The 19409-nt window shown below is 38.6% G+C and overlaps 1 protein-coding gene across 1 annotated transcript; it reads right to left on the bottom strand.

Moving 5' to 3' along the window:
• Positions 1 to 6320: 6320 nt before the first annotated feature.
• Positions 6321 to 16161, bottom strand: LOC122043887 (NAD(P)H-quinone oxidoreductase subunit 5, chloroplastic-like; the record flags this gene model as incomplete). Its single annotated transcript, XM_042604452.1, has 3 exons — positions 15836 to 16161; positions 10588 to 10740; positions 6321 to 7728 (listed from the first exon to the last, which is right to left on the bottom strand). Coding segments are annotated over exons 1-3 (1887 nt in total), but the record flags the coding sequence as incomplete, so codon positions are not given.
• Between the last annotated feature and the right edge of the window lie 3248 nt (positions 16162 to 19409).

Raw genomic sequence — 19409 nt, 5'->3', positions numbered from 1 at the left:
GTGAGGTCTGATAGCGTGCCAATGTCTGAAATTCGACTGCATGTCTGAAATTTCGGTGACAGTTGGTTTTTAGATTTATAAAGGTTTGAAACTCTCCAAGACATTGTTGGTGCAATGGTCAAGGGGAGTTAGCTTTTAGGGGAGTTTTTACTCCTTGAGGATTAGTGATATGGGATTATCATTAAGTGGATTGTTGAACTTAGTATCAAAGGGAAAATAAGAGTTTCAATGAAAGGTATGGGACTTTCATTAGGAAGAAACTCTTGACCTTGATACCCTCCTTTTTCTTTTTGATGTGTGTCAAAAAGGGGAGAGTGTTCATTGGAGAATTATTAGAGAACCCAAGTTAGGTTATCGGTTTAACCTAAGCTAGGGAAAGAATGTCAAGGAATGTTCGAGGAAGAACATTGGAATACCTTTTGATGTGTGTCAAAAAGGGGGAGAATTATTGGAGAACCCAAGTTAGGTTATCGGGTTAACCTAAGGGGAGAATGTCCAGAGAATGTTCAAGGAAAGAACATTGGACATTGGAAGATGGTTGGAAAACCTAAGTTAGGTTATCGGGTTAACCTAACTTGATTATGATTTTGTCAAACATCAAAAAGGGGGAGATTGTTGGTGCAACCTTAGGTCAAGGTTGACCTGGTTGACCCGACTCGAGTTGACTTGACTCGAGTTGTATTTTGATGTTTGACTTGGGAAGATTGTTGATGCAACCTTAGGTCAAGGTTGACCTAGTTGAGTTGCATGTTGATGTTTGACACTCGTGAGAGAGTTCTATTCTTGATATGGGACAAGAATAGATGTTTGGGAGATTATTGGTGCAACCGTAGGTCAAGGTTGACCTGGTTGACCTGATTCGGGAAAAAGTCCAAGTATGGAGACTTGGCAACGGAAAAGTCCAAGCAGGGAGCTTGGCACTGGAAAAGTCCAAGTATGGAGACTTGGCACTGGAAAAGTCCAAGTATGGAGACTTGGCACTGGAAAAGTCCAAGCAGGGAGCTTGGCACGCGAAAAGTCCAAGTATGGAGACTTGGCACGGGGAAAGTCCAAACAGGGAGTTTGGCACGGGGAAAAATCCTAGTGAGTGAAGCTAGGTGAAGGTGAAAGTCCTGGTGAGTGAAGCCAGGCATTCGGGGAAATCCTGGTGAGTGAAGCCAGGTGAAAATCCTAGTGAGTGAAGCTAGGTGAATGAGAAAGTCCTAACTGGGATGTTAGGCAGTGTGGGAAGTCCTGGTGAGTGAAGCCAGGCAGTGTGGAGAGTCCTGGTGAGTGAAGCCAGGCAGTGGGAAAGTCCTAACTGGGATGTTAGGCAATGTGGAAATCCTGGTGAGTGAAGCCAGGTGAAAGTCCTGGTGAGTGAAGCCAGGCAAGGGAAAATCCAGATGGATCAGGGATGATCGGACTTCTGGTGTTGGAAAGTCCAAGTAGGTCAAAGGGATTGACCGGACACTTGGCGGGGAATTCTAGCAGGTCAAGGGAGTGACCAGATGCTAGGAATTAAGTACCAACAGGTCGAGGTTGACCGAATGTTGGTTTGGGAGACTTGGGACTTGGTTTGGGCAAAAACCAAGCTCTGGATCGGTTTGCAGACCGATCCAGTGATACGTTTGTGTATCTGATCGGTCTGGTGACCGATCAGATAACAAACAGAAGGCAAAGCGCATCGGTTCGGTGAGCTTACTGATCGGTCTCCACGACCGATCAGAGACGCAGGTACCTGTCTCACGATCCAGTGTGACCTGATCGGTCCACGGACCGATCAGGAAACGAAAGGCAACTTTCTGTGAATCATGCTGATCGGTCTGGGGACCGATCAGTAGGTTCCCTGATCGGTCCACAGACCGATCAGGGCACTAGCCGTTGCGACGCAACGGCTAGATTTCTTCTCCGCTGGCTTCTGTCTTCGCAGGTATAAAAGGATCGAGGTCTGTGCATAGACTCTACTTCTCTCTTCCTGTTCTAAGTGCTGCTGTGCTTGAGTTTTGTTGAGCTCGTCCAAAGCTTCGCGTGAGCTTCCCCGACTGGAACAGCTGCTGCTGTTAGAGTTTTTGAAGCTGCTGCTTCATCCGGACTCCAGTCGACGAGAAAGCAAGATTGGTAGAGTGCTTGTGTATTCTTATTGTATTTCTTGCTTACTCTTTGTTCTTGTACTCTTTGTTTGCTGTTGCAAACGTTTGTGGCGAGGTTTCTCCACCCACAAGGAGTATATTGTATTAGCCGGTTCTCCGGGGACTCATCCACCGACGGATTGACTGGACTCGTCCACCTTACGGACACGCCGAGGAGTAGGAGCCCTAATCTCCGAACCTCGTTACATCCTCGTGTTAAGGTTTGGTTTTCTTCTCTTTCGTTTCTTTGTATTTTCCGCTGCGACTAACCTAATTGTAGGAAGAAACGAGAGCGATTTGGGGCGGCTATTCACACCTCCCTCTCTAGCCGTACGAAGGATCCTAACATAGATGAAGGAAGAACCTAGCACACAAAAATTTAAAATTATAATACTTAAATGTATAGGGACCAATTCTGGTAGCTCAGATTTATACCAAAAGGTGCTTCTAGAACTCTATCTGCATGCATAAGATGCTAAAATGCTAAAAATTCACATTCAAACAACCACAATACTTGTATTTGATGCTACCACAAAAAGAGAGTTAAAACCCAAAGCAAATCCCCATGATCTTTATAAAAGTAGAAAAGACTCATGTTCAAATCCAAACAAAATTAAATCTTTGAACATGTCCAAAGCAAACCCTCATCCTCTGAACTATAAAATTAAGATGAAAAACTACTCTAAAACTAAGCTAAAAAAACTACCTTGGAAACCTAGAAATCGGCTAGGGTGGAGAAGCAACAGCATAGGCTTGCAAGGCAACACAAAGAAGAGTCTATTATAATGGTTAGATGCGACGACACAGGCTTGCAAGGAAATTGAGAGACGACCCAATTGATAGTCGTGGAAACAACGACACAAGCAACGAAGAGAAGAATAGTCAATGAAATAGGGTGGGAGTGTAAGGTAAGGTAATGGGGAAGGAGAGTAATCGACATAAAGAGGGAATGCAAAATGTTGGGGCAGGAGTGCGAGGGAAGTAAATATAAGTGCTCATTTATTTTATTTTATTAATATTAATGTTATTATTTAACCAATTTAAATTTATTTTTTTATAAAAAATAAAAAATATATATTAATATTGTACACTATAAATGTTAATAATAATTAAGGACCATTGAGTAACATGATTTGTGGTAAATCTACAAGAAAGTGTTGTCAAGTAATAATAAAATTGAATTCACAAGGGACTGGGGATCAAGTACTAGATTACCAATCAAACTTAACGGCCTAGATAAAATCAAAAGTGTTGGTTGTCATGATTGCAAATCAAAATCTAAATGTGAAAAAAAAGTGAGAGAGTGAGAGAGAGAGAGAGAGAGGGAATCTGAAGAGATCACAAAAGTAAGCCAAAATGTGATCAAAGCAAGTAGATAGAGGAAAGACAATCAAAGAGAATGATCATAGGACTTCAGTTTTATTTCAATGCAAGTAAACACTTGATTTATATTTTAATTCTTGTCCTCAATATTAGTTTGTGTAGGTAGACAATCCTAAGATATCTGATGTGAACTTTTGCTTCTACAGCGACATACCAACCTTAAGTGTGTGTCTAACGTATTAGGTATGATCTAGTAAGTTCTATGATTGCCTAGGGTTCCTCGCGAAAAGCTAAGTAGCACTTTCGTATCCAACTCTCTGCGTCTCGGCTGTCTACGAGTCTGAGGGTCGGATTTTCCTTTTGGTTTATCTCCGAACTCTCATGGGATACGAATATTGTACTTTTGGCATTGAGATCATGTTAAAATAGTAGATCCGGACCATGATCCAACACATCATAGAAGCAAGATAGAAAGCATGCATAGATCAAAGCAATGTGTTTACATCACATAGGAATTACTCCCTAACCCTAGACTCCAATAAATTATCCCATAATCAAGGTGTTATAGCCAACAAACATGATTAACAATAGCAATCAAACAATTTTAAAATCAAAGAAAGCAGAGAAAAGAAAGAAAATGCTCAGATTGCTTGAAAAATCCTCCTCCTAGATACTCCTGATGACTCTTTGGTGCGTAGATGGCTTTGGAATAGCTTCAAAGAATCCTCCGCCGTCTTGGGGGTCCTTGGACAACCCCAAATTAAGCTCCCTAGTTTTGATGAATGAATCATCATTTATAGTCACTTGGGTTGGTTGCTCACCACGGGTCGTGTCGCTGGGCACGACCGCCTGTGGCGAGGCGTTCCGCAATCAGATAGCCACGAGTACCCGTGGTGTGGCGATCGAGTCTGCCAAGGCCAAGCTGTGGTGTGGCAGCAAAGTCTGCCATGGGTTGTGACACTGGCCACGACCATCCGTGGTTTGGCGGCAGAGCCTGTCATGAGCCGTGGCACTGGTTACAGTTGCCCGTGGCAAGACGGTAGAGCCTGCCATGAGCCGTGGCGCTGGCCATGGTCGCTCATGGTAAACAGGGCTCCATGCCTTGGTCTTTTTGCTCCCTGTATTGCTTTAATTTTTACTCCTGTCATCCATAATAAACAAGAGTAGTATCTAAGAATAATAAAACATAAAAATGAAGTATAGAATCAAGTTATATCTAATTATGCATGTAAAAGTAGGTCAAATGTAGTGAAAAATACGATGAAAATCTTATATATTTCATAGTTATCATTAGACTGATAATAAAACTGAAAGTTCTATTTGTTCATCATAATAAAAATCATTCTTTAAATTAAAACACAATTTCACAATTGAGCTAAATCCTTAATCATAATAACCAAAAACTCTTTTATAAAAATCACCATATAATTTTAAAGTAGAATTATTTTCAATCAATAAAATATATATATATATATATATATATATATATATATATATATATAGAGAGAGAGAGAGAGAGAGAGAGAGAGAATTTCTACCTAAATTGACAAACTTCAATTATCATAAGAATAAAAAACAATCATACTGGACAATCAAAATATATTATAGTTTCTAGTGGACTTTTAAACCTTGCAAATTACACATCATATTTAATTTAAATCTAAATATACCAACTAATTAGGTTAAGAATTTTCTAATTGCCAATAGCCCACTATTGGCCCAAAATAGTTACCTCTATGGTTGAAAAAAACACATGATATTCCTATTGGTTCCTTTGGCAACCGGCTAGAGGGGATGAATAGTCTACACAATAATAACACAAAAATACCTTTCTTGACTTTATAGTTTAACAATAATCAATACTTGCATAAAAGAAATAAGAAACTAAAAAGAAAGAGACACAACGAGATTTATTTGGTTACAACCAGGGAGGTTATTAATCCAAGGAAGTTGAAAGCTCACTAAACTCTCCTTTAGACGGAGAAACCTCTTTACATACATTAAAGCACTAGATCAGAAAGCTAAATTAAAAGAGAAATGATTACAAGTGTTCTATCTAAACTTTTGAGACCAGAGTTGTATTTATAGCCCTGGTCAAGACACTTGGAAGGGTTCCAAGCGCCTGAGAGGATAAACTTTTATCCCCGTCGCAATGAAAGGCGCCACATCACGTTCTGGATAAAAACCTACTCCAGACGCTCGGATTTGGAAAGTCAACATTCTGTTGACTTTTTGTCGAGGTCTTCTGGTCTGGTTCTGCTTGCATTGGTCCAGGTCTTCCGCTCTAGCTCCGCTTGCTTGAGTGATTTCGGCCATCCGAAAAGGGCTCACCCGCACCCAACTTCTGGCCTTCGAGCAATCTTTCACTCCGACTTCTCGTCCCTCGGAAACGGCGTGCGCCTCCTTCTCATCCGCTCGCGTACTCTTCCACAGCATCTCATCCCTCGGAAGCACCGAGCCTGTCAACTCTCTCCCGTGTATCAACTATTGAACCTTCTACATCAGTTCTAATTAATTTAACTTCTACTCTATTTACATCCTTTAATATTGATTCCATATTAGAAAAATTATTATGAATAAAATGTATCATATCCATATCATCTTCATTTCCCATGTTCTATGTATCTCTTAGTGTGTGAGGAATGACACAATACCAATCTTGCTCCTTTGGATCACGAGCATAATAAACCATTTGAGCTTGCATTGCAAAAAAAATCAATCAAAATTGTACGATTCACAATAAAGAATCAATGAAATTTTCTTCATATAAAAAAGAAAAAGACGATCAATTCATTACAAAAAAGAAAATTTCTATACAGTGTATTTATGGCCGAATCAAAAAGAAAAATTAAAAAAGATAAAATTAAAATTATTAAATATTAAATTAAAATAAATTATAAAAGAATTAAAAATAAATAAAAATATTGATGCATAAAATAAATATAAAAATAGATAAGAAGAAATTCGTCCACCTCCCGTAGATTTAACTCCTTCCCCTATAAATAAACTTGCAACAACAACCCCATTGATAATTCCATCAATTATATTTCTATCAAAAAACTGAGTTAGTTTGGTTAATTCCCTTATACCCAAGGTAAAAACTCTAGTATAAAAAATATCTATATAACCACAATTGTAGGACCAATTGTATGTTCTATTTTTTATTTTGTCCAAGAAAGTTCTTTTAGGACCTCCTTTTATAAATGAATTAATGAATTCCAAATTCTGGAACAATGAATAAATAGACCCATATAAAACATATGCTATTAATAATCCAAAAATAGCTATACTTACCGAAAAAATTGCATTTGTAAAAAATTCATACCAATCCACTGAATAACTCACATTGGGATGTAAAAGATTTGTCGATGGAGTTAACCATTTTGATAATATATCAAAATATATTATTCCATAATCAAAATGAATTCCTATTGTTCCAACAAACAAATTAAATAGTACCAAAACAAACAGAGGGAATAGCATAGTATTGTCCGATTCGTGAGGATACATAGAAGTATAAGTGTACTTTTTTTCGAAAGTATATGATCTTCTTTTTTTTAGATTACTAGATATTTTATATCTATCCTTTGAAAAAAAGAAGACCATATTTTCTATTTTTGATAAAAGAAAATTTCTATCAACTTTTTTTGGAACTTCTTTTCCCCATAAAGATATTGAATGGAACGAGCTATTATTGGTACTACTGTAATTTTTACAATTTATACGCAAATGCCCATCAAAAGTAAGTAAATACACGCGAAACATATAAAATGCAGTTAATCCTGCTGTGAAACAAGCTATTATTGCAAAAATTGGTGAATACAACCAACTCTCATTAAGAATTTCATCTTTGGACCAAAAACAAGCAAGAGGTGGAATACCACAAATAGAAAGTGTACCTAATAAAAAAGTAGTTCTTGTAATTGGAACATATCTTTTTAAACCGCCCATCAGAATCATATTCTGACTTTTATCTGGTGAATATCCAACAACAGGTTCCATTGAATGGATAATGGCTCCAGATCCCAAAAATAATAAAGCTTTAGAATATGCGTGAGTAAGCAAATGGAATAAAGCAGCTCGATAAGAACCTAGACCTAGAGCTAACATAATATAACCCAATTGAGACATTGTAGAATAAGCTAAACTTCTTTTTATATCTGTTTGAGCAAGAGCCAAGGTAGCTCCTAATAGTACTGTTATTACACCTATTAAAGAAATAATATTCATTATGTAAGGTATGGATATGAAAAGAGGAAGAAGTCGAGCTACAAGAAATTTACAAATCAGAGTCCTATATCACATGTGTAATTTAGCTAATTACATATTTTACAAATAGCTAAATCACATCCCGAAATAAACAGCTAACCCCAAATCATTAGATAATCTTGGTTAATTTTCCTTATTAATGAATTCAAATCTAATCCCAACTCTAGTTCAATCCATCCAACTGATTAGATTAAATTAGATCTTTAATTAGTCTTAATAATTTCACAATCAAACTAGATTAAATAATCCTAACCTTTCCACCCCCCCCCCCCCCACTTATGATAGATTTAAGCATGTATCACCTCCCCAAAACTCACCCAAATTTGGAGGCTCCTCTATTGACTCATGGTCGAAGGTGCCTGCTATCTAAAATTGTTGCTAGAGCAAGGTGGAGTTATTGATCTCCAAAACAAATACCCTAAAACACAATAAACAAGTTCACATTTGAGCGTTAGACCCAAATTCTTAATCCACAACCTTTAAACTAGACAGCTTACCCTCAATCGATCCTCACTTTCTGGCTAGATTGATATCGCTTGGCTAACATAATGCTATTTGGGGGATTTTGCTCAGAACTTCACAAGGGACCAAGGGGTGAGGTCTAGCACTAATCCTAGAGGTAGAAGGATAGATGGAGTGGAGAATCTAGTGGCTATAGCTAGCCACCCATGGCCAAATCCCTGCTAGAGTCAAATCTCTCTACGGGGAGGGAGAGAGCTCAGTCTCTAGCAAAGGTTGGATGGTATAGATGATTTTGGTGGTCGGATCTATGGCTCATAGGTGCGGCTATGGGAGATTGAAGCTAGGGCTCGAATTTCCCCCTCTTGGTTAAAGGCCAGCCCATGCAGAGGTGGGGACTCAGGGAGAAGGACGACTGCTCAACGGACTCAAGAGATTAGTGGAGGAAATAGGTGGCTCAGCCGACGGAGGAGGGGAGGGGGGGGGTTCGATGATGTCGGCATGATTGGGATTTTGGTGGCGTCAGGTGTGGAGATGCAACAGATAGAGGAGTCAGGAAGGAGAGGAAGAGAAATGGTGTTTAAAGATTTAGGTCATTGTAGTAATACTTATATAGTTAGAGTTTAATCAACTTAATTAGCATAAGAGTGATTAATCCCATTTCTCCCTTTAATGAGGCCATATGGGTTCAATTCTAACCCCAAAATATACCTAAAAATTCCCATAATTTTCTTAACTTTATTTTGTAAGTATCCTAAGGTAATTTTGATATGGTCAACTAAGTTAAATTAGGTCTTGTGTATGTTTGATGTCTTGTATCTAAGTGTGCAGGAACTTAGGAGCACAAAAAGTTGAGCGAAAGACACAACTAGCGAGAAGGATGGCACGAGAGAGAGTAAACAAGCTCGGTGTAACCGAGAGATAAGGTGCTGCGGAAGAGTACACTCTGGGGTGTAAATGAACCAAGCTGTTCATGAGCTATTTGAAGCTCGATTTGATAAAAGCTCGTTTGAGCTCGTTAAGATAAACAAATCAAGTTTAACCTTCACAATACTCGGTTCGTTAGCTCATGAACATGTTCATTAATAAGCTCATGAATCGACTTTTAAATGAAAAAAATAATAGTTCTGATATTAAATTTATAGATTTTACACTCATGAAAATATAGACAAATATGTTAAATTTATTTATTAGAATAAAATTGTAAATTTTAATAAGAATATTAAATTTTCTCTAAATATATAATTTAATTTTTAATGAATATTTAAATTTATAATTTATATGTATTAAGCTCGTTTAGGCTGGATAAAAGTTTAAATAAGCTTGTGAGCTATGAATATATTTGTTAAATAAAGCTCGAGTTCGGTTCGATTATAAACGAGCCAAACTTAAACATTCAAGAGTTTGGCTCGACTCGACTCAATTACACCCCTAAGCACACTGGCGGATGAGAAGGAAGCACGTGGCATTTCCAAGGGACGAGAAACCAGAGTGGAAGATTGCTCGAGGAGAAGGACAGAAGATGGGTTCGGGTGAGCCCAATTTCGAATGGGGTCAAAATCACCCAAGCGAATGGAGCTAGAACGAAGGAGAAATAGGACATTCAACTCAATGTTGACTGTCCGAGCACCTAGGGGTGCCTCCTTAACAAGACGTTGAGCAGGGACACGTCAGCTAAGTCTGGGCACCTGGACCAGGATAACTTTCTATCCGCTAGCTATTGTCGACCTGGATAAAGTTTTATCCACGTCCAGATACCCAAACCCCATCCAAGTGTCCAGAGTTACCACGTTAACAAATGGTCAAATTCGACCAGTAGACTATAAATAGAGCCCTGGTCTCAATAGTTCACAACAACATTTGTAATCCAATTCATTTTTCCGTCTACTCTCTGTTTCTATACTTAAACTGTTGTGAGAGGCTACTCCACCAGAAGGAGATCTTCTAGTGAGCTTTTCAACGCCTTGGACTAGCAATCTTCTGATTGCAAATCAAGTAATTCCTATGCCTCTTCGATCCTTTATTTTAAGTGGTTTCTTTTTAAATAAGTGTTTCTTAATTTAGTTCAAAAAGTTGAGAAGGATTTTTGCTTTATATTTTCAGGTCAATCCACTCCCCTCTTGTCTACTGCACTAGTCCTATATATTTCTTTGACAACACTTATTATCTAATTGTCGTATCTCACATTTATAATTTCTTTCCTTTATTATAAGATAGAAATTATAATTCAAATATAGGGATTTCTTTCCTTTCTTTTTTATACTTATGAATCTCTGCAGGATACTATAAATTCTAAAACATATTGGACCTCAGAAAATGAGTATCTAGTAGGAACTAGATCTACCAAATGGTGTAGTGAAGGTACTAGAGAAGGTGAATGTGATGGTCCTGCATGTACTGGCGAAGGGGAATGTAATGGTCCTACCTGTACTGGAGTAGGGGAATGTGATGGTCCTGCCTGTACTGGGTAAGGTGAATATGATGGTCCTGCAGCTTTATCAACGACGGACGTAGGTACACTGCTAGGTGATGTCTGGCCATGAGAACTCCGTCAACGTCCACCCTGTTTAGGGATGTTCTGAAAATTCAAAAATAGGATAAAGTTAAAATATAATGATGCATAATAAATAACTTGTGAATATGATGGTCCTGCAGCTTTATCAAGGACGGGCGTAGGTACACTGCTAGGTGATGTCTGGCCATGAGAACTCCGTCAACGTCCACCCCCAAACACTTCCGCTACTATCCAATTTATCCAAACACTTCCTCTACTTCCCCAGAGCCACAACACGTAGGCCATATTATGAATTACAACACACATCCAATCACATCGGGGTTTAAGGGTCATAACCATGCACCATGCCATATAACATTCATAATATATTATGACATAAAATTTACTATGATTTAAACAACTAATTATGAGCCTCAACGCCATGATGGTCTCGCTAAAAACCTCTTGGTCGAAACTTGCTTATAATCATGCAAATCATAATAAGCATGTCATGCAATTTTTATATCACATATGACATTCTACTACAATTTAGTATATGCCTTCGTAACCTGGCTCTGATACCACTGTAAGGTAACTAGGGCGCTAAACACGCGAAAGTGCAGAGGAAAATATCTAGTTCCTCCAGAAGATCCATGTGAAAGGAAACCATATACTAAGATTTACATGAGAGGGAGTTATACCTTTGTTGCGTGCCCTTCGCAATCTCGACAACAACGTTTCTTTAGATGCGGATCTTAGCGCGATCAAGTGGCCGCGCCTCTATGGTATCCATATGAACAAGCCTCGTTTGTCTCACAAACTCACAAAGTAGAGAATGAAACAACCAAAGGTTGTGCTATCAACCCTTCTTGGGAGTTTCGGCCAAGTGGAAGAGAGGAGGAGGAAGATTCATGAAAAATCATCATGAAAATGAATCCAAAAACCCTTTTTATAGATTCATGAAATTACTCCATGCCTTAATGTCAATTGCCTTAATTGACATTAATATTTGTCTTCATCCAATGAATCCAATGCATCCAATGCATGAGCAATTCAAATTGTTCACTCTTCATCCAATGCATCCAATGCACGAGTAATTCAAGTTATACACTCTTCTTTCTTCATGAATTCAAATTCATGAAATCACTTAATGAGTCCAACTCATTAATCATCAATCTAATTGACTCAATGAGTTCAATTCAAATTGGACTCAATCCAATAGTTTGATCCAATTGAGTCTCACTCAATGAGTCTAATTTGAATTAGATTTAATCCAATGATCCATCATATGGATCTATCCCCATTGACTTGTTCTTTGTGTGTGACCCAATAGGTTCTCGTAATGTTGTAATATATCCAAATCAACATTTAGATACATAAGCAATGAGTGGCATCTACCAAGGCATCATTGCTACCCAAGTGACGAGAATGTCGAGATCCGACTTAACCTTTCCATGACTATTATCTTGTATGACTCAACCCCTCTATCTTTGATATCTAGATTGATCAATAAAGCATAGACCGTGTCATCCTTTTATTAATCTTTGTGTTTCTTGATCTCTAAGTAGATAAACTCAATCAAATAAGCTCATTATTGCATATGACTCATTTAAGCATGACCATGCATTCTTGTGTCATACTAATCAAGGGACCCACAGATATCACTTCTGTTATATGAAAGGATAGATCACATCTACATCACTCACATCCCTCCGCATAACTTATTACATACCCAGTGATTGACTTTATGATCCACCCTGTTACGGGTGACGTTTGTCGATACCAAAATATACAACTCCTTATGTAGGGAACCGTAGTGACTTCAGGTCTAAAGACTATTTATACTAATAGTCACATGAAAATGTTTATGACACTCATATAATGATCCATGGAACATGTTAGTTAGAGACCTAGAGCCAATCATTTGATGATTGTATTATGGACTTGTTGTATCATATTCTTATATAAATAAAAGTATTTGTTTTGGTTATTATACTTACTTGTATTGGTGCCAAATAAACTAAGTATAATAGCGTCCTTGAGTAGAAGGTTCTCACCTATATCAATCGGTTAGTTGAACCGATAGTGAGATGATATAGGGAACACTACTCTTAATCATTCCTAGTCGAGTATTAACATTCAGGGACAATGTTAATGCAATAAGACTAGCATGTAGGTCAACTCGATGACTTGATCTCACAAGTCATGGATATAGAGATATCAAGTTGACACATGGGTATGCATTGGAGAATGTATACTGAATGACCCGCCATGAGAAAGTATCATGGATCGTTATATGAGTGTTATATACTTTCTCATGTGGCTATTAGTATGACTACTAGTCCTTAAACCTGAAGTCACCATGATTCCCTACATAAGGAGTTATGTACTTTGGTTTCGTCAAACGTCACCCGTAACTGGGTGGACTATAAAGGCGATTACTGGGTATGTAACGAATTATGCAGAGGGATGTGAGTGATGTAGATGGGATCTATCCCTCCTATATGATGGGAGAGACATCGATATTCTTGATAGAGTGAGACCACGAAGTGCATGGCCATGCCCAAATAAGTCAATATGAGATATTGAGCTCATTTGATTTAGTGAGTCTACTTGAAGTTCAAGATTTAGATTGGTCAGAGGATGACACGGTCTATGCCTCACATTGATCAATCTAGATGTCTAGGATAGAAGGACACTTGTCATATATTGTGAGGAGTCACAATTAGTAGTCACAAGGTGATGTTGGATCTCAACATTCTTATAACTTGGGTAGTAATGATGTGTTGCTAGATACCACTCATTACTTATGCTCCTAAATGGGTTTAGGGGCATTGTCAACATTACAAGAACCTATAGGGTCACACACTAAGGACAATTAGATGGAGATTAGGTTCATATGATGAACCAAGAGGATTAGATTCATGTGATGAATCAAATTGGATTAAGAGTAATCCTAATTAGGCTAATTGAGTTAGACTCAAGTTGATTCATGTGTTCAATGAGTCTAATTTAGATTATGACTCATTGAATCAATTTAATTAAATGAATTAGATTCATTATATTAAATTGGCTTGAATTAAATGGTTGGATTAGATCAACCATGAGAGAGATTAAGTCAAGTTTGACTTGACTTGAGAGGGAGAGGAAGAGGAAGAGTCAAGTTTAACTTGACTTTATGCCACATCATTTGTGACTTGGCATTAAGTGGCCAATGATGATGTGCCACATCATCATAGTTAACACATGAGTGTGCCACCTAATGGAAGTTACATCTTCTCCTTTGCTTTAATGTGGCCGGCCACATTAATGAGAGGAGTTACACTTGGTGTGGCCGGCCACTCAAAATGAATGGGAATTCATTTTTTTTAATTCAAGGCTTATTCACATCTTCTTCCTCCTTGAGTTCTCTCTTCTTGCTCTCCCTCTCCTCATCTTGTCGAGACCTTCTTGGAGTGCTAGCACACTCTAAGGTTCTCCCTCCATCGAGTTGTTCGTGTGGATACGCATAGAGAGTTGTCTACCTTGACAACTTGAGATCCGACACCTTGGATGAGCGGGATTCGCGAAAGGCACGCATCAAGGGTAAAACTCTTACTCTAATGTAGATTTAGAGTTTATAAACTCATACTCGTAAGTTTTTGAAAGTTTTATTCTTCGCACGGATCCAGAGGCGGGGCTTTCGGGGTTTTCGCGATGCGAAAAAGCGGTTTTCGCGACCCGAAAAACCCAACAAAACATTCTCATGACGGGTCATTCAGTATATATTCTCTAATATATACTCATGTGCTAATCTGATATCTGATATCTTATATTTATGACTTGTGAGATTAAGTCATCCGTTGACCTACATGCTAGTCTCAACGTATTAATATTGTCTTTGTATATTAATGTTTGACTAGGAATAGTTAAGAGTAGTGTTCTATGTATATCTACAATATCTCACTATCAATTCATCCAATTGATATATTCTAGATTAGAACCTTCTATTCTAGGATATTGTTATATTTATTCATTTGGTACTGAATTGAAGTAAATATAATAACCAACTTTGTCTTTATTAATAATGAAATATGATACAAAAAGAACCATTTACAATTATCTCATAATTGGTACTAGGGCTAATACTAACATATGGAGGTAACACTGATCCTGAGGATCACCTCTGAAGATTCGAGAATGCCGCTCTACTGCAGCAATAAGCGACACAATAAAATACCGAGTGTTCCTGACTACTAGTGTTCCTGACTACTCAATTATGCACGGTGCAAAGATGGTTCGATCGCCAACCAGATCTATTATTTGATTTAAGAAATTTAGAAAAGTCTTCCCGCACCACTTTACCAACAGCAGGAGGTATCAAAAGACCAACTTCAGTCTATTCACACTCAAGCAAGCTACCAAGGGATCTGCAAGTATACATCAAGCGATTCAACCAAGTGGTGTTAAATGTTCGATCCGCCACTTCCGAAATATTAATAAGTACCTTCTCTCACGACCTTTTGGAAGGAGAATTCTTTTGAGCCCTTATTAGAAAGCCAACAAAAGGACTTCAATGACCTGCTAAGAAAGATGGTTAAATATATTAATGTAGAGGAAGCTCAGGCCACCTAACAGAAGGAGGTGACTGTCCCAGCTTCGACCGACCATGTCAATTAGGGACCCCCACCACCTCTAGTACGCTCTAGAGACCCTCGACTGAATCTTCCGCCGGTCTGAGAAGCGAGAGAAGTATAACACGTCAAGGTCATTCAGACCTCTTTTACTGAACACCTCTAGTGGATATCTCAATATTGCACTTATCATCTATCCTATCATCATTCTACGTGTGAATGCCATCAATATGCCAAGATACTCCGTCGACTGGCGGAGTCAAGAGAAGTGAATAAAAGATCACCCTCGATTTTCTCTCGAGGGTTCCCTTCAAGAACATAGCAAGAAGAGCTGACGCTCAAACTAAGTCCCGATCGGCAACTCACAGTTGGTAGTGCTGATCGGCAGATTTCAACCGGCTCAACTTTAATCCGCTTCCTTCACTCGACCAGTAAAGTTGGAAACTTTACCTTTACAAGTTCAATTCAAAACATATCCCTAGTTTTTTAGCAGAGCAAAAAGTCCAAGCTCAAAGGCATTCAGGTCATATAACATGCCACCCATCTCTAAGGCATTCGGATTATACACTGTGCCACCCATCTCCAAGGCATTCGGGTCATATAATATGCCACCCATCTCTAAGGCATTCGTGTTATACACCGTGCCACCCATTTCCAAGGCATTCGAGTCATACACCATGCCACCCATCTCCAAGGCATTCATGTCATACACTGTGCCACTCATCTCTAAGGCATTTAGGTTATACACCATGCCTTCCAGCTCCCAGGTATTCATATCATACACTATGTCACCTATCTCCAAGGTATTTGGGTCATACACTATATCTCCTAGCTCCAAGGCATTCAAGTCATACACCTTGCCACCCAACTTTAAGGCATTCGGGTCATACATTGTGGCTCCCAGCTCTGAGGCATCTAGGTCATACACCGTGCCTCCCAACTCCTAGGCATTATGGTCACACACCGGATCTCCCAACTCCTAAGCATTTTGGTCATACACTGTGCCGCTTAGCTCCAAGGCATTCAGGTCATACACTGTGCCGCTTAGCTCCAAGTCATTCGGGTCATACATCGTGCCTCCCAGATTTCAAGCATTCAGGTCATACACCATGCCACCCATCTCTAGGGCATTCGAGTCATACATTGTGCCTCCTAGCTCCCAAGCATTCGGGTCATACACCGTGCCGCCTAGCTCCAAGGCATTCGAGTCATACACTGTGCCTCCCATCTCACAAGCATTTGGGTTATACACCATGCCTCCTAGCTCTAGGTATTCAGGTCATACACTATGTCACCCAACTCTAGGCATTCGGGTCATACACCGTGTCACCCAATTCCAAGGCATTCGGGTCATACATCGTACCTCTAAGCTCCCAGGCATTCGGGTTATACACCGTGTCTCCTAGTTCCATGACATTCGGGTCATACACTGTACCTCCCAACTCCCAAGCACTGGGCAATACACTGTGCCTTCTAGTTCCTAGGCACTCGGGTCATACACCATGCCTCCCACCTCCTAGGCATTCGAGTTATACACCGTACCTCCACTCTTTAAGGCATTCGAGTCATACACCATGCCTCCAACGTTGTTCCTTCAATCTTTGAGGTTAAAATCTAGACTCTCGCACCAGCTGTAAGTTATAAGCGTGCATGGCTTACACTCTCAACGATCATCCGATCGACTGTCTCAAACTCTCACCCCAACTGTGAGTTATAAGCGAGCATGCCCTTGCGCTTATGTCCTAGACTCTCGTGTCACCCCCTAGTGACAATATACGAAATAATCGAGATCACACCAATTCAAGCCAATATAAAAAAAAATACTGATGTAATATAACAACACCAAGTCATTAATGACAATGTGTGTATGTATACATATACATGTGAAGCACTCAAAAAAATCCAGAACAGAAAGAACTACAACTATAAGCAACGGAAACCATAAAAATAAACAACTCAATATAAATCCAACTCGAGCGGGACTGGCAGCCAGGACCTCTGAGAGACACAATACATCCTCTATCTGCTAACTTGAAAGTCAAGGGAAAAGCAAATGGTAGTGAGTACAACCACTCAGTGGGTAGAAGAAGATAGTGCATGAATAATAAACTGACAGGAGATCAAAGGATGCAGTCTCAGGTATAATATTTACTAACCAACGTAGGTGTCCCAACATAATCACCAGCTAACCAAAAGTATAATCAATAATATAGCATTTCACTAACCTGCTCAATTGAGTATGACCAACAAATCGGGAGTACATACAGTACATCCAAACCTGTACGCACAAATATATGACCGACATATAGCAAGTATATAACAAACATTGATTGCAGGAGAACGTCTATGGGCAGTTAGGGTAAATGACTAGTCACTATCTATGGGAGAATGCTCTACCACGGATGGTCTCGTGGGCGGGCAGAGTAAATAATTAGTCACTGTTTACGGGAGAATGCTCTACCACGGATGATCCCGTGGGCAGACAAGATATATACCAATGGTCACTAACGACTCTCTCACCCACGCATGAGAGACATGATATACTAACGATCGCTAATGACTCTCTCAATCATGAATGGGAGACAATAGTCGACAGGATATACCAATGATTGCTGACGACTCTCTCGACCACAAATGTGAGATAATGGTCGACATGATATACCAATGGTTGTTGATGACTCTCTCAACCATGAATGAGAGACAATGGTCGATAAGGTATAACAACCAAGGGTTTAGTAGGATCATCGAAATCTTACATTATGGTATAATTCTACTAATGTATAGGCATGAGCCTATATAACAAGGGTCTATTAGGATACTCGGTACCTAGGGTTATAAACAAGCCGAGCCGAGCCGACCTTTGGGGTGTTCAAGTTTTTTTGATAAGGTAGCCAAGTCGAGCTGAGTTGAGCTTAAAATTAACCAAGCTTTTGAAATAAGTGTTCAAGCTTGGCTTGGTTTAATTTTTATGAGCTTGAGTTTGTTTGAAGCTTGGCTTGAGTTTGGTTCATTTAGATGTTATCAAGCTCTCAATTCAAGCTTGGCTTGAGCTTGATTTATTTAGATATTATGAAGCTCTCAATTCAAATTTGTTTGATTGTTTGGAACTTTTAGTTATTTGATTGATTATTGAGCTTGATAATTTAAATTTATTTATTTATTTTATTGTTTATTTAGCATATTGAAAAGAATTTTATTAATGAATATGGTTCGTGAACATTATTCATGAACGTTGTTCATGAACATTATTCACGAATGTTGTTCACGAACGTTAACGAGCTGAACACATATGTGTTCAAGCTTGTTTGTTTAGCTTAACGAGCTGTTCAAGTTTGTTTGTTTAGTTTAACAAGTTGTTCAAACTTGTTTGTTTAATTAATCTTATGTATATTGAACGAACATAAATAAGCTCTTACTAAGTTGAACACCAAGCTTATTCACGAATGCTTGGTTCATTTACAGCCCTATCGGTACCCTATATTACGATATAATCCTACTAATATATGGACTGAAAATAAACAATCAAGTCCCTAAGTTACTAGTCACCTAGCATTAATATCTCGACTAATTCAATGGAATCATCACAGATATAATAAACAACGAAATCAATATCAAGAAATCCTAGGGGTTGATTCAGAGGGGAAAATTTAGTGGAATACACTACCCTTTTACTAGAGAGTGATTTCCATCAAGTATAGGTCAGTATAATCTCACTAACATATATGCCCTCGCACTAGTATACAATTATACTACTTATAATATAGTGATCTATAGGCACGAGTCTAAGTATATAACCATATTATAACGTAAATTCATGAACATAAGTTATATGCCTAAATAACAATAAGGGTCTATTAGGATACTCAATATCCAACAATACAACATGAAACAATAAACGAAGGTTTAGCAAGATGCTCGATATCCTATATTATGGTATGATCATCCTAACAATAAACATAGAATCAAATCATCTACTAAGGGGTCTAGCAGAATATCCATTGTCCTACACTACAGTATGGTAATATCATGCATATTCATAAACACAATCATGAATATTAAACATAACTACATAACTATCAACAAATGATCAACACATAAGAATAACCAATAAGATATCAAACTCATCAAAACATAGAAGTA

The sequence above is a fragment of the Zingiber officinale genome, chromosome 2A (assembly GCF_018446385.1).
Source record: "Zingiber officinale cultivar Zhangliang chromosome 2A, Zo_v1.1, whole genome shotgun sequence".
Taxonomy (NCBI): Eukaryota; Viridiplantae; Streptophyta; class Magnoliopsida; order Zingiberales; family Zingiberaceae; genus Zingiber; species Zingiber officinale.
This window is presented reverse-complemented; position numbering and strand designations above follow the sequence as displayed.